Below are 16540 nucleotides of genomic sequence, written 5' to 3'. Positions count from 1 at the left end.
TGTTGAGATAGGAGCCTCTTAAGAAACCAAAAGGGACAGCCCCACAACTACCTATTCTTAACTACAAGGATCAGAAAATAAGAACAGATGCAGTGTGGCCACCCTGAGTACCCCACAGAACTCCTTTTTACCACTGCCACAAGATGAGAAAAACAACAAAGCAGGCAGGGGGACCATTTTTACTTCCCCACAATAATTATATGGAGAAAAATGAGTTACACAAAACACGTTGGCTGTTGTGCAATTGGCACACCCGTCTCAAGATTTCAGCTAGCAGAACTGCCACAGACACATAACATGCCATAATTTTTTAGCATCTCTGAGGCGCAGTTACTTTCCTCTTCAAGTGGCATTTTAAACTGTATTATTCCCATGCTGGTTATTAGAAATAATGTACTAATTGTCAGCTTGTTTTTGATTGCCTGTTTTTCACTGTCACTCCAACGTCAACGTTGTTAGTGGAGTAGTTAATACTTGGGTTTTTTTCCCTGGTATGCGTGTTTGGATTGTAGGGCAAGCGCTGCTCATCCTCTGCATGAGTAATTCAGTAGGGCTTACTCGCATGTAAGAGGCATGCTTGTAAATAAAACCACACTAAACACAGCAGAGCTTCACTCTAAAACAGGCAGTGAATTGCAGCTGGTACTTACTACCCTAACAAGCGGACTCCCAAGTAAATGTACTCGGGCTGCTGTCCAATCCTGTGCTCGCTTTCTGTGGAGTAAGTCCCATGAAACGTAAGTGATATTTATTTCCTGGGAACTCAGGATTGTTAGAGGCCCATGTTGGGCAAAAGACTAGATAACCCTTGTGAGCCATTCGAACTCTTTGATTCTATGACACATATGGCCCGGCAGCTATCCTACACATGCTTCCCCAGAATAAAAACAAATGGGCTTTATTTCCGAGTACCTTCACACAGGATTACAGTGGGATTTGCAGGGGCTCCTCGTTTGTGGAAGAGGTTTCCCTAGTGCCTTCATTATACATTTTAGGAGCCCAGCAAAAACGTTCCTCTTCAGTCAATGCCCTTTTAAAATGTGTTGGGGAGAGGGGTTTATTGGGTTCTTTTCGTTTTTATCATGTATTTTGTTTTTATATTGTGGTTTTATAACCGCCTTGTGATTTCTGTAACCGCCCTGAGACCTGCGGCTACAGGGCAGTCTAATCATCATCATAATCATCATTATCATTATTATAGCCGTGCTGAATCTGATCCTGCAACTATTTACTTGGAAGTGAATTCTGCCGCATCCACACCAAGTGCTCACACTAGCACTTTTTCAAAAAGGCTTATTTGCCTCGTGAAACTCGTCACGTGAGTGGGAGTCATGCGCCGCTTGCGAAGCGATCTCTTTATTTAGCGGCTAACATCACAAGGGGGACCTTGCGCTTGGTTCAACAAACGGCGCCTCCTCCGATTTTGCAACGCGGCCTCTCCCTGCAAGCTCGTCTAAAATGCTTTTCCTACGCTTTGCGGCCGAGGAGGCCAGGATCCCTCCCACCCAAGGGCGGAGAGACTGGTTGCTCCTGCTCGGTGCGCTCCTCCTCCTCGATGCTCTCCACCCCCTGCCAGTGGAACAAAATGGTTCGCTCCAAATTTCAGGGCTCCACCCCTCCCACCCCAAGAAAAAAACACGCACACACACACGCACAGAGAGGACCAGGCGAAGCAGTTGCATGCCTGTGTGTGTCTGCTTTGCGTGCGCCTCGTTTCCTCCTGCGCTCCCTGGCGCACCGGGCTTCCGCCGTCCGCCGATTCGCCGAGAGGCGCATGACGGGAAGCCCGGGGTAGGGCAGTTGCGAGGAGCAGCAACAAGATCAAGTGACTGGAGGCCTCTGTCCCTGCAACATCGGATCCAGTAAGTAGCACAACATGCATTTTATTTTACTTTCTTTCCACGGAGGCCAAAATCGGGGGGTTGGAACGGCGAAGTTTCCAGAGCTACCCGGCGCGTCTTGGGGTTCGTTTCATCGCCTGGGCTGTTGTATCAGTTGCAGTGAACTTCAGCGATCCGGTGGGGCTGACATAAGTGCCACAACTCCCTGGGGCTCTGGGTGCCCAAGTACCCACAAAATTCCCCACGAAGGGGCTGGGTACCCACAAAGTTCGGTGCCAGAGCCATGCGCGCTGCATGGCGCCCACTTCCCCGGGCACCCACGGTCGCGGAGCCAAGCTGGCACTCCTGGGGGCTGGTTGGTAGGTAGGGGCGGAGGGGGAGAGAAGGTTGTTATTGAGGTTCTTCCCCCCCCCCCCTTGCTGTTTTCTAATATCTTCCTCCAAAGGGTGAATTTGGATCAGTGGGTTTGGAAGCAAGGCGAAGGCAGGATGCGATTAACCGTTATTGGCCGGCCCTGCTCTGGAAAGCAGATCTCATCGAGAACTTTGCTCTGTTTGCTTTCTTTCCGAAGGACGGTTTGGGAGGGTGAGAGGCGATTTAAACCACAGCACTTCGCATGACCTCTCAGATCTGTGAGCTAGCGTGTTTTAGAAAGAGTAGTGGAACAACCAGAAACTGCTATAATGTTGTCTTTAGCTGATCTTTCTCTCTCTCTTATAATTGTTTCTTTGCGTGACAAAATAACATGGCCTGGTAAAATTTTGGCTTGTTAGACAGGCGGTTCTCATGTATTAACAGGAACCTGATGAAAAGTAAACGGCTCTTTGCTTATCATGTGCATGTTACAGCCTGAAATGCAGCTGTTCCTTTTTCTCAATTCAATGCTCAATGCTTGTCTGAGAGGGGGGGACATATCAAAAACACAATAGAAATGACAGGCTAGACACAGCATGAAGATGGATTGTGATTAGTGCTGTCCGCTGTGTGTTGCTAAAACTTTCTGAAGTTATCTCCTCTTCCTTAACTTGCTCTCTCTCTTCTCTCCCCTTCTCTGAAATCAATAAGGGTCCCTAAACTCAACAAGGCTTCCTTATGAGTAAAGTGCTCAATAGTTAAGGGGCTACAGTGGTACCTCTAGTTATGAACTTAATTTGTTCCGGAGGTCCTTTCTTAACCTGAAACTGTTCTTAACTAGAGGCGTGCTTTCGCTAATGGGGCCTCTTGCTGCCACTGTGCCTCCGGCACACGATTTTCGTTCTCATCCTGGAGCAAAGTTCTCAACTCGAGGTAACTCTTCCAGGTTAGCGGAGTTTGTAACCTGAGGCGTTTGTAACTCGAGGTACCACTGTAATTGAGCTGAAAGTGTAGAACATGAAAGCAAGACACTTAGGTAGAGTATTTCAATATGCATCTCCTGAAATAAGTAAGGCTGGAACCAAATAAACTGCCAACTCAAAAAACAAAAGAAAACCATGTCAAGGCAATCTAAGGGCAAATGCATCATCACAAAACCGTAAAAATCATGGTCATAAAACACTAAAATGCTGAACAAGTGACCATTTGTTGGCATGGGATTCTTCACCCATGATTAAGAGGCATGCAGTAGTTGCATGGGGCCTGAGGAGGGTGGAGTTGGCAGAATTGTGCCCTTTTGTCATATTATATTATAGGAAATGGGTCACTGCTCAGTGACCCACTTGCATGTGGACATCTCCACCTTTGATCCCTGTCATCTCCAGGTTAAAAGGATCAGGTAGCAGCTGATGTGTGGAACTTCTGCCATTGCCACTCAGAGGAGACGTTTCTGGGCTGAGTGGACAAATAGTCTGAAGCTGTATGATCTTGTGTATGTGTGTGTGTGTGTGTGTGTGTGGTGTGGTGGGGAGGGACTCTTCAGCTGAACTGTTCAAGATATTTCCTGCTTGGTTGTATTCATAGCTGCTCTTGCTTGTTCATCAGATAACTACAGTGTTTTGTTTTGTTTTGTTTTGTTTTGTTTTGTTTTGTTTTGTTTTGTTTTGGCCAGCCTTGGTAACTACTGTTTTCTATATGGTATTTAAACAAACACGGTAAAAGTTGTTTACAAATGCAGAAATCACAATTGAAAGTGGGACAACTGGTTAAAAAAAATTCTCCAAAATGGTTACAAACAGCGCTTAGAGCTTTTATACAGATGCGTTTTAAGCTATATTCAGTTAAGACCATAATCTGAATCACACTTGTGTGGATGTATGTAATAGCTTGCTAAATGAGGCCCTACACACCAAGGCCTGGTAAAAAGCCCTTGCGGAAGAACATGTCAGTGTCCTTTACCTGTCAGTGTAATAATAATAATTTTATTTTTTTATATACCACCCATCTGATTGGGTTACCCCAGCCACTCTGACGGCTTCCAGCAAAATATAAAGAACGCAATAAAACATCGAACATTAAAAACTTCCCTGTACAGAACTGCCTTCGGATGTCTTCTAAAAGCCATATATATAGTTGTTCATGTGTTTGTTTATCTGATGAGTAAACCTATAGGCCGCACCAAGCAGATTCTCTTCTCTGCCCCTAAATCCTTTCCCTCTTCGGTTTGCCACCTGGGATCCACGTCACAGCCAGTGGATTTAGATAAAAAGAAGTGTATGTTTGCATTACAGGTGAATGCTGTAAAATAGGATACGGTTGGTGTCACAACTTTCCAGCATTTGGATTTGGGGCCATGTTGGCAGGGCCTGATGATGGGTGACAAGGAACCCTGTCATCGGCCCTGACCTTGATGGATCCAGATGTTACCTGGAAGGAAGTAGGCAGGGAACGTGGGAAAGCGGTTAATTGTGCTGCTATTGCTAATGCGTGCATCATCGCTTGATTGCAAGTTGTTAGAGCTACTAGTGAGGCATGAGTGTGTATGTGCCCACATGCCTTGGCACACAAACATGCCTATAGCTTTCTACAGTGGAACTTAATTCGTTCCAGAGGTCCTTTCTTAACCTGAAACCATTCTTAACCTGAGGTACCACTTTAGCTAATGGGGCTTCCTGCTGCCGCCACACAATTTCTGTTCTCATCCTGAGGTAAAGTTCTTAACCCGAGGTACTACTTCCGGGTTAGCGGAGTCTGTAACCCGAAGTGTTTGTAACCTGAGGTGTTTGAAACCTGAGGTACCACCGTATAGCTTTCCTCTTTGTTTTCCTCTGCAGATGGCAGCGTGTATTGGGCCACAGCTAAACCTAACGGCAGAAGTTCGAGATCCGTAAGCAGGCCCGAGACGTGGGCGAGAACTTCCTGGGTGTGGGGGAAACACACTCTCACAAATTCAGCTTTGCAGCGTGAACTGAAGAAATGAATCTTGAAACTGCTGGGCCGACATCCTCGTCCCTGTTTTCATGGGATTACGTCCTGTGGGAAGTCCGTCTGAAGCTAGTGGCGGCCGGCTTCTTCCTCTACTTGGGAGTGTTCTGCCTCTCACACTGCCTGTCTTTGTGGATGGTAGCCACTTACCGCTTGTTGCCAGCGAAGGAGAAAGTCTTCTGGAACCTGGCTGCTACACGAGGCGTGTTTGGCATCCAGAGTTGTGTCGCTGGCTTGTGGGCCTTGCTTTTCGATCCGGTTTTTCAAGCCGACAAGGTCTACTCCCAGCAGGAGTGGAGCTGGTTCAACTGCCTCATAGCCTCTGGCTTCTTCCTGCTCGAAAATGTAGCTGTTCACGTTTCCAACGTTGTCTTCAGGACATTTGACTTGTTCTTAGTCGTTCACCATTTCCTTGCCTTCGGTGGCTTTTTTGGTCTGGTCACCAACATAAAGTCCGGTCACTACATCCCCTTGATGGGAATGTTGCTGGAGATGAGTACGCCTTTCACTTGCATATCGTGGATGCTTTTAAAGGTGAGATGTTTTAAAGGTCTAAAACATGGGTAGGCAAACTAAGGCCCGGGGGCTGGATCCGGCCCAGTCGCCTTCTAAATCCGGCCCTCGGACGGTCCAGGGATTAGTGTGTATTTACATGAATAGAATGTGTCCTTTTGTTTAAAATGCATCTCTGGGTTATTTGTGGGGCATAGGAATTCGTTCTTTTCCCCCCTTCAGAATATATTCCGGCCCCCAACAAGGTCTGAGTGACATTGGACCGGCCCCCTGCTGAAAAAGTTTGCCAACCCCTGGTCTAAAACCACTGTCCTATTAATACCACCATCACAAACTGTGTTGCCCTGTCTTCTGAGTGGAAGCCTTTGGGGCAAGGCAGGCCAGAGCTGTGGCGCCTCAAAAGAGCTCCGTCTGTGAAGCTTGGCCTGCCAAGGCCTGGAGGGGACAAATGAGGCCTTTAATACCTTGCTCAGATGAACACTGTCAGGTATGCATCTTTTCTGGAGGGTGGTGATCTTCAAAGGTCCAGTCTCCTGGCCAGGGGCATTTAGACAACCAACCTTTGTATGATAAAGGTCTAGTTTGGTGCCCAAGCTTCTAACTGAAAGCTGAAAGCTTTATGGCCTTCCTAGAAGTCTTCCCAGAAAGTGTATTTTTATAAAACAACAACAAAAACCTAGATTTTTGAATTTGTAACGGTGATCTGTTGGTTGTTCATCTGTTGACCTTCAGGAGTTTCTTTATATATAATTTGTTATCAGGTTTTTCAAAACATTTGCACAATAACCTTCCAGTCAAAATAATTGCATTGTTTCATAAGTTGACATCCCACCCTCACTTCCACAGTGTTTTACTCAAACGTTTTCTACTGCATTATATCATTATCGATTACAGAAAGTTTCTCTGTTACAATTATTTTATCATTTTTCGTCCGCTGCTTTTATCTCGAATCCTGCCCACGATTTTATTTGACTGCAATATTTTTTTTAATAGTCCATGAAAGGCCTCCAGTATTCTATAAAAAGTTCATCATTTTTATCTCTTTAATTTCGCTGTCAGCTTTGCCATATCTGCATAGTCCATTACTTTCAAAAGCTCTTCCTCCTTTGTCTGAACCTTCTCTTCCTTCCATTTCTGTGCAAATAATATTCTAGCTGTTATTGCCAATACAACAGTCAGGAGTTTCTTGCCTTCCTTTTCCAAAGACCGTAGCCTTGGTTTCTGAGTAATTAATCTCTAGATTTTCCATATTTACAATATTCACCAAGCTCCCACTGTTATGTTTTTAGACCTACACATGCAGGAGAACCCAATCGCCTGCACATAAAAGAACAGAAGCCACCCTTGATAAAGTTGATTTTAGATTTTTCAGGCATCCTTTCTGGATGGAATTAGCTATAAACAGTGGAAAGTGACCATAGTTCAAAACCAATATGTGTTGATGTTAGTGTAGTGCCCTCGGCTTACGAAGACAGCAAATTCAAACTCTATTCTCGACTTCGCTTGCGAAAATTCTGAACACGCTCACAAACTGAACAGCTGTTGGGAGAAGCTATGTTTCATTGGGGTTAATTCCGTTTGGGCACTCTGCACCTGCTCAGGAGTACTCTCACATATTAATCTTGTATTCCTTGCTCAACTTTTCAACTACAGTAGTGCTTCTGATATTGGGTAGCTTGAGCATACTCGGGAACCAGAGGTTTGTGTCTCTTGCAGGAAATGTATGAGATCTTTTGATAAAGGGTGGTGTACAATTTGAATAAACAATAATAATAATACTGTTTTGTGTGTTACCACCCATCAAAAATTAGAGGGAATGGCATGCTGATCACAGGGTGCTATTTACAAACAAAGAAACCACGCCAGCATTCGAGTCAAAGGAACAATTAAACATTATCTTTCTCTTGCATACTCTTTAAAGTGGTCAGGTTGTCACTTGTGTGGTGCCAGTGTGGTGTAGTGGTTAAGAGCGGTAGTCTCGTAATCTGGGGAACTGGGTTCGCTTCCCCGCTCCTCCACATGCAGCTGCTGGGTGACCTTGGGCCAGTCACACTTCTCTGAAGTCTCTCAGCCCCACTCACCTCACAGAGTGTTTGTTGTGGGGGAGGAAGGGAAAGGAGAATGTTAGCCGCTTTGAGACTCCTTAAAGGGAGTGAAAGGTGGGATATCAAATCCAAACTCTTCTTCTTCTTCTGCTTAGAAACTGTGGCATGATTTTCTTATAGTATAAAGAGGAAGTGTGTACTAACAACCTATTTTGCTTTGTTGGAAATGGACATAGTCTTCAGTTTTGAAACCTGCAGCCCTGTGGAATCCAGTTTTAGCCAGGATTTATCTAGCGATCCTAAGATAAGTTAGTTTTAGGCCAGACATAGGCAAACTTGGCCCTCCAGATGTTTTGGGACTACAACTCCCATCATCCCTAGCTAACAGGACCAGTGGTCAAGGATGATGGGAATTGTAGTCCCAAAACATCTGGAGGGCCGAGTTTGTCTGTGCCTGCTTAGGCAGTTCATGGAAGGCAAGTTTTCCTTCCTTCTCTCTTCCATCTACCTGCAGCCTCTGAAAAGGCATTTTGGATAGTGTTTTCGTTTAGTTTTTTTAGGGGGCCTTAATGATGGGAGAGCATTCTCTTCTGGTCCTGGGAAGAAAGGCTGGATGCAATTTGAGTCAAACAATCCAACATGCATCTTGGACAACAGCCTATTAACAAGATAGAAAGATGCTGAGTCAAAATACAAAATGCACATGAGGACTTTGGATACATTTCCCCAAAGACGTTGGTTCAAAATATTTCCCCCCAAGGACTTTCGATAATTGCGACACATTTTGAAAAAGGCTTATTGGTTGAAATGGATTTGTAACAGATTCTTCTATTGTCGATTGTCCTGTTTGTGTTATTGTTTCCTTTTTGTGCGTTTCTCAGATACATCACCGCTTGTGAGAGCCAGTGTGGTGTAGTGGTTAAGAGCAGTGGACTCGTAATCTGGTGAACTGGGTTCGTGTCTCCGCTCCTCCACATGCAGCTGCTGGGTGACCTTGGGCTAGTCACATTTCTCTGAAGTCTCTCAGCCTCACTCACCTCACAGAGTATTTGTTGTGGGGGAGGAAGGGAAAGGAGAATGTTAGCCGCTTTGAGACTCCTTCGGGTAGTGATAAAGCGGGATAGCAAATCCAAACTCTTCTTCTTCTTGTGAGTCTTTCTGCTGGCTGTGTTTTGATGTAGAGAGATTTCCATCCGTGGCAGAGAACAAGAAACCTTCCTTCTGTAAAGTTCTAGAGATAAACTTGTCTTCAGTATCAAGCCTTTTTTTGGACTTGGTTTAATGGAACCTGCTTATTCCATATTCAGGGACACAAGCCAGGGACAATCTGGTAGCAGCTCTTTCTTTAACTCACATTAAAGAGTTTAATTAAGGCTGACTCGCCCAAATGCTGACTCTTTGTGTTTCTGAGGAAACATTAAATTAACAGGCTCCTGCATTGGGAAGCTTAGCTGTTCACTATAAGCACTCAAGCATCACTGCTGTGTTGGGTCTTCGTGCAAAGATTTCTCTTGTGTTCTTTTCTAATACTATGGGTTATCCCTAAGATCTGTAATGTAATGAGAATGGCTTGTAATGTAATGAGAATACTTTTTCTGTGCAGCCTGAGCAAGAGCAGTGAACAGCGTGAATCGCTGCAGCTTGTTTTCACTTACCTCACAGTTGTGAAGTGTATTCTCAGGTGATGAAACAGTTGAGAAAAAGAGGAAGGAACAGGACACATACATATATAAGAAGAAGAAGATATTATTTATACCCTGCCCATCTGAGTTTCCCCAGCCACTCTGGGCGGCTCCCAATCAAATGTTAAAAACAGTACAGCATTAAATATTAAAAACTTCCCTGAACAGGGCTGCCTTCAGATGTCTTTTAAAGATAGGATAGCTGCTTATTTCCTTCACATCTGAAGGGAGGGTGTTCCACAGGGTGGGCGCCACTACCGAGAAGGCCCTCTGTCTTGTTCCCTGTAACCTTACTTCTCGCAATGAGGGAACCGCCAGAAGGCCCTCAGCGCTGGACCTCTGTGTGTGTGTGTGTGTGTGTGTGTGTATGTGTATGGACAGTCACTGGATCAAGGGACTTTTCTTCTTTAAGTTCTCAAAGCTCTTAACTTGAGCTCAAGGTTGTCATCTGAACTGGCCAGACGTTTAACTGAGAATCCATTATCGTCCGTCCATCCTTTGAAAAATAAGATTTTAGAGCTGCCTTGTCCCCAAATGGGCAACTAGACATTGCATCCTGGCTACTGTATCCTTGGCTTAAGGAGCCATTTGGCTCCTAGCTTATAGATTTCTAAGACGCTGAGGAGGAACTCTTGTTGGTCCTCAGAGGCACCACACCCCCTGATTGAGAAAGGTGCATGTCTTAGTATCAGCTCTTGGGAACGAACCGTATTGCTGTTCTGAGATGCCTGTCATCTTCATGTTCCAGTCATCAGTCATTGCCCAAGCTTATTGCTTTCAATGCCAGCGTGTTTCTTCCTTTTGGAAGACAGCTGTTTAAAAGCCTCCTGGCATTTTAAAACGGTTGACTTCCAGAGAGTTTGGTGTGTAAATATCTATACAGTGGTACCTTGGTTCTCAAACTTAATCCGTTCTGGAATTCCATTCCAAAACCAAAGCGTTCCAAAACCAAGGCGTGCTTTCCCATTGGAAAGTAATGCCAAACAGATGAATCCATTGACTCTTAAAAACAACCCCTAAAACAGCAAATTAATTTGAATTTTACTATCTAACGAGACTGTTAATCCAAAAATTGAAAGCAATAATCAATGTACTGTATAATAAAATGTTGTATAATAAAATGAAAAACTATAAAATAAATAAGAAAGTATTGTAGATGATAAAAATTAAAATTACTTTTTTTTCTTACCTGCACTGATAATAGTCATTGTTTGGATGGGAGGCTTTTATCCATTTCCGCAGCCACACAATCAATCAATCAGTAGCTGAACTGGGTTCCACACAGTCACAAAAATAAATTAACCAAAATAAGCCTCGAAAACAAAAAACACAAAATAAATATCAAAAACAAAAGCACCAAACTTAATCCATTCCCGAAGTCCGTTTGACTTCCGAAATGTTCAAAAACCAAGGTGCAGCTTCTGATTGGTCCAGGTGCCCAGGAAACAATAGCCGACAGCCTCATCGGACGTTCAGCTTCCGAAAACACTTACTTCTGGGTTTTCGGTGTTTGGGAACCAAGGCACCACTGTACTGGCAAACTTTGCACCTGTTCATGGTGGTGTGATTTGAGGTGAAATGTGTTCTGAATACAACTCCCATGAAAAATATGCGTTATATATAGAGTCTTAACTTTTGATTTTCTTCTCTTCCAGGTCGGCTTGGCGAAGACTTCCTTTTGGAAGGCAAACCAGTGGCTGATGATCCACATGTTCCATTGCCGCATGATTCTTACCTACCACATGTGGTGGGTGTGTATTTCTAACTGGAACGCTGTTGTGGAGAACCTGGGCCTCCTGCATTTTGCTGTCGTCTTCACAGGGATGAGTGCCGTCACCGTAATACTTAACCCCTACTGGACCTACAAAAAGACTCAGCAGCTCATCTGCCCTGTGGACTGGAACTTTGCCAATAGAGCGATGGAAAACGGCTCATCCCCAAAACCCAACGGGGACGTGTTGCAGAAGAAAGGGTTGTGACGGCGACATTATTGGGCCTCTTCGGGAACCGATTAAAAACAAAAAGGGCAGGTGGAGGTAGCTGGGGTAGGCAGGATCGCGAAGCTTCAGTTTTTTTGAGTTAAGGGATCTGAAACGTATTTATTACTAGTCCGCAGTTTTCTTATCAGTATTCTTAATCAAATAACTGTGACGTTGCAAATTTGGTTTAAATATCTGTGTTGCACACCTGCATACCTCAAGAAATGTAGAAGAGAGAACTGAATACGAGAAAAGGCAGGAAAGGAGTTGGCTGTGTTCCAGTTTTGGGAACCAGCCTTTCGTTTCTTAGAGCTGCCACAAACACACTGACCAGGGACAGATCGCTGTCCAGAATACTATTCTAGTTGTATCTAAAATGTCACCAGGGACAGGTGGTGTTTCCAGATGGACCCCCATCTTTCTAGACTCGCTCTCAGTTTTACGTAGACATGCTGAGCTCTCTTCATTAGTCGGTGCTCATAGCCTTAAACCTCCGCTTGCAAATAGTGTTGAACGTTAACCTAGTGTATTTTTTAAAAAAAATAAAATAGAGGTGTAGAGCAGGTGGAGCAATGTGATTTGCGCGCAGTCGACACCAGAAAAGTGCAAGAGGCAACACTAGTGCATAGAGCACTGCTGGACAACTCTAGAATAGCCAGATCATCAAAACAGAGGTAGTTTGATGATTCAGAATGCCAGGGTTGGTCTGACAGGTTTCGTTCCTTATGGCACCGTACATGCACAAACATGCCCCTTTTGCCTCTTGCAGGCTGTGAGTTTAATTTCCTCTGAGATGCACAATCACCTTTGTGTAGCATGAGCCAGCCTTCCCCCCCCCAACCTGGAGATTTCCGGATCTTTTGGGTTCCCAGCTCCCAAAGGATGGTGAGAGTTTTAGTCTAAAATATCTGAGGGTAGGCTGCTGTAAACCTTTGGCACCTCTTTCAGAACAGTCCTGGCCCCTGTTTTACACTGCACTTTGGGGGCGGTATGTGTACAGCTTGAGCGGAGGCCCCTCTGTGCTCAAGTCACAAGACATGCCCGCTGCTGGCACCTCTGCCCGTGAAAAGCCCCCCTAATGGAACAGGGCTGAGCCAGTCCTTCTGAGCTGGTCTCGCCGCCATTTGGACAACCGCGTAAGATCCGATCTGTGTCCTTGCTGCTGTCCCAGCCTGGAGCTGATGCAGGGATTGGCCTGATCTTTGTGCCTGTCCTGCTTCTGTTGCTGCCATGACCAGCTGGCCTCAGAGGGATCAGTAGCTCCACTGCACCCCAGAGAGGTTTAGATTTCATCTTTTAAAACTTGTGTCGCATTTAACAGGGACAGAGAGCAGATTTTGGATCTCTTGAGCAGTTCCCCATAGCTCCCCAACTGGTTGCTAGGAAGTTAGCGATGAATACTACAGTGCAGGCACCTCCAAACTCGGCCCTCCAGATGTTTTGGGACTACAGTTCCCATCATCCCTGACCGCTGGTTCTACTAGTTAGGGATGATGGGAGTTGCAGTCCCAAAAACATCTGGAGGGCCGAGTTTGGGGGTGCCTGCTGTAGTGGGCGAACCTGCCCTACAGGGCTCACTTAATTAGTACTGCCTTAACTGCTAAAAGACCCTGAGTGTTTGCCCTTTGCTTCGGAAATTTAAACTATAGTTAAAAGGCTATATATATTTTAAAAATCCTATTTATAACGTCAGACCTCTCTCCTTCTCAGCCCTATCCCCTTCAAGTGTCAGGTAATAAGATGCTTCTGAAAAGGTACCAACAGTTTTTGAAAGGTCCAAGAGGAAAGTCGTCCTTTTAACTTTTCCCAGTGTAAATGTTGTAAATCATTGTTTTTTTTAAAGAAGTTGCAGGAAACTTGTTCAAAGAATCCGTATTCCAGCAGAAAGTTGTGGAACACTGACACCTGGTGGCTATTGCGATGTATAGTTCACTTGTTTTGACAAGCAGAATATATGCAATCAGCAAAGGATATTATTGCATGGAGGCAGTTTACCTATGCTTGCCTGTGAGTTAAGTCCGACTGAACTCAGTGGGACTTACGTCTGAGTAGACAGGATTGCACTGAAAGCATGTTCGCTTGTTTTTATTTATTTTGAGTGCATAATTCTTCCTGCTGTGTAGCTTTGCATTCCAACCTGTGGTGCAGAGGTGTAAGGGAAACGAGGTTTTTCCATTCACTAATGCATACTGATGGAACTGCTGGTGGAAAATTAGCACGATGAAGGACATGTTAAATACAGCGTTTTTTCCTCCCTCTCTTCTGCTCCCTCTTCTCTTGGTAAATAGACATTACTGTACATTAATGTTGTGAAGGTCCAGTACAGAAGAATTACACCCAGGGTAATGTGCATTTGTCCTGGCATGTACTTGGCTGGAGTAATAAAAGTGAAGGAACACATTTTGGTAGCATAAATGCAACTATAGAAAATTAGCATTGGAAACTCAAAGCATAGTGATTAATAGCAATATTCCATCCATTGACAGATGGGAGTATCTGTTCACAGAAGTCTTCCCAGGGTTAAAAAGGTCCTTTCGCGATCAAACTTTGGATCCAACACACAATATATTGTTCTTGTTTAAAGGTACCTGTTACCTTCTACTGTTGCAATGTCACAGCAAGATATGAAACCCCAGGACGTATGCTGATGGAACTGAATAATTTTGTCGGTGGTTCTCGTTGAGCTCTGTGAGGCAAAGCGAACATGTCAAAATCGTTCTTTTTGTAGGCCGCCTTTCCGTAGTTAAAACCGTGCTCGAGGCAGCTTACAAAACTGGGAGAGGTTTACATAACTGTATGACGAAAACAGGCGTAAATAATAAATGAAACACACCCAAAAGTACACAATCAAATGGAACAATTTCCCCATAAACCGTAGCACACTGGAACCTTGGTTCTTGAACGCCTTGGTACTCGAACATTTCGGCTCGTGAGCGCTGAAAACCAGAAGTATTGTAACTCCTTAGAAATATTCTGATACGAACAGATCAGGATCGGTGTGTCCTTTGTGTAACCTTGTTTTTATTTGTGTGTGAAAGGTTATACAAAAGGGCTGTTCCAGTGGAGAGGGAGGTTGGTCTAAGTCAAGGTGACCCACTTCTGAAACCTTGTGGGGATGAAGATTCCTCCCTCCGCCTTCATTCAGTGGTCTAGTGCTGAGGTTTTCAACCTTTTTGAGTCCACAAGCTCCCTTGATCAACTACATTTTTTCTGCAGCACCCCTGTGGGGGCCCCGGGGGCCCAGTTGTGTGCTGGCAGCCCCTCAACCCTCTTTGAACACCCTCCCTTGTGGAGTGCTTCCTCGGCCTCCTCTCCTCTCACCTCTCCTTGGGAGTCCTCCGGGCAGCCGCAGCTACCACCCCCGGTCTCTGAGCTGCCCCCTACCTCCTCACAACAGCCCCACAGGGGTCTGGGATTTGTTTGTCCATTCCCGACAGCAAGGGCTGGCAGACCGGCTGGTTGGGCTCCCTCACCCACTTGCTTGCTTACTCTGACAACTCTGGCAACCAGCACCCCTTGGTCAGCACCAGAGATGCCATTCGCCTGGGGAACTTGTAGCCAGGGCTGCTGCAACAAAAAGCTGCACGTGCCTTTGGAAGGCAGAGACTCCAGAGGGCCTCAGAGGAAGGGAGGAAAGGACAGAGGCCAGTGTTGCCCGCTGCACCCCTGACCATCATTCAGGGTGCCGCAGCACACTGAAAACCACTGGTCTGGTGAACTAGGAAGTATATTTTGTCACAGAACCCTAGCCTAATTGGTTTTCTTAGAACTCCCAAGGTGGTTTTCAGCCGCAGCATTACACACACACACACACACACACACACACACACACACAGTCCGGAAGATGTGTAATGTTACATTTTGGAATATAATCCCCTTGCAGCTTTTGAAAATGAGTTAACAAGTTTGCTTTACTAGCCTGCTTCTGATCAGAAGTTCGGTTTCTTGTTTGCCCCAGAGATCATTTTTCTCTGTCTAAAAAGGGGAAGTAGGTGAAATAAACCTGAAAGGGCTTATCTTCAGTATGAGCTGATCTGAATTCAACTTGGCCCACAGCCTGTTTACACAGAGTTGGGCAGGTGGTGAGAAATCTGGGAAATGGACGCTTCCGTGGTTCAAGCTGTGCAGAATCAAAAGTTGGCAAAAGTTTTCGTGATGCGAAATATGTAGCAGCAGAAATCTTGAGTTTAACTCTGTACCTCTTCCACTGTTGGCTGAGGTGGCTGCATTCACATGTCCTCATTCCCTCGATCCGTTCTGCCTGCTGCCGAAATGTTACTCTCAGCCCCAGCTGAGCCCATTTTCTCCCTACTTTAATAGCACTTTCCCTTGGTGCAGTTTTGCAAACCTTCAACAGCTGTCTTTTTGCAGAACTCTGCATTTTTTCCTCAAAGGTCTTAAATTACTGAAAAATGAGTGTGGGGAGGAAAAAAACAGACTGAGGACAGAGATCCTTCTGAAAGCTAGCTGCCTATTGTGCATATACAGGTTTCAATTCTCGTTTTAGCAGAACCTGGTTCCGCGGGGTTTCGTGTTTTAAGGGGAGCAAATCCATCCTTTTCCTCCATGCGTGTTCTTTTGTTTCCCAGTATAATGTCAGTGCTGCAGAGATGGGACCAAGACATGTAAGCCAACACCATGCCTACTTGCACTTTTATAGTTTAACTTGAGTCTTGAACTTGGGAGGAGGCGGTAGGACTGAATAGAGGCAACTGTTCTCTGTCTTATGTCCTCGGACTGTAATACAGAGGGGGCTTAATCTCTGTCCCCACCCCCATCATCTGCCACATGCAACTGGTGTGTGATCCCTATTTTTAAAAAAAATGTTTCTAAATGCATAATAAAGAGTGTTTTATATACTAAGCTGTGTGAATCCTCCTTCCCCCACCCCCATCTCTGCACTAGTGGTGTATTTGGGGGCTTTTGGGAACATTATTCTTCCTTCCTTTAAATCACAGCAGCTTCGCAAGCCTTGCAATATATTGTTTGCAGCTGAAATGCTTTGCATATCCCTGTCGTAGTGCTAAGCTCCCTTTTAGTGCACTAATGAAAAAGGGGTTCTCCCCTCTGGGCTTGCCAGTTAGATCGCTTTCTTCTTAATGAAGTTGGTGTTAAAATGTTGTGCTTTGAAAGCAGTTGAT

General features: G+C 45.1%; 1 protein-coding gene across 1 annotated transcript; it reads left to right on the top strand.

Moving 5' to 3' along the window:
• The first annotated feature begins 1646 nt into the window (after positions 1-1646).
• Positions 1647-16262, top strand: CLN8 (CLN8 transmembrane ER and ERGIC protein). Its single transcript, XM_080999328.1, has 3 exons — positions 1647-1862; positions 5030-5714; positions 11076-16262. The coding sequence occupies exons 2-3, from the start codon at positions 5172-5174 to the stop codon at positions 11397-11399; spliced, it is 867 nt and encodes a 288-aa protein (XP_080855454.1). The 5' UTR covers positions 1647-1862; positions 5030-5171; the 3' UTR covers positions 11400-16262.
• Positions 16263-16540: the final 278 nt, after the last annotated feature.

This window comes from Podarcis pityusensis (assembly GCF_964106645.2).
Source record: "Podarcis pityusensis genome assembly, chromosome: 3".
In the NCBI taxonomy this organism is placed as follows: Eukaryota; Metazoa; Chordata; class Lepidosauria; order Squamata; family Lacertidae; genus Podarcis; species Podarcis pityusensis.
This window is presented reverse-complemented; position numbering and strand designations above follow the sequence as displayed.

Excerpts from the sequence above, each read along its gene's own strand:
- CLN8 (XM_080999328.1), top strand. The coding sequence starts at position 5,172 with ATGAATCTTGAAACTGCTGGGCCGACATCCTCGTCCCTGTTTTCATGG. Across the intron at positions 5,715-11,075 it reads TATCGTGGATGCTTTTAAAG|GTCGGCTTGGCGAAGACTTC; the intron begins GTGAGATGTTTT and ends CTTCTCTTCCAG.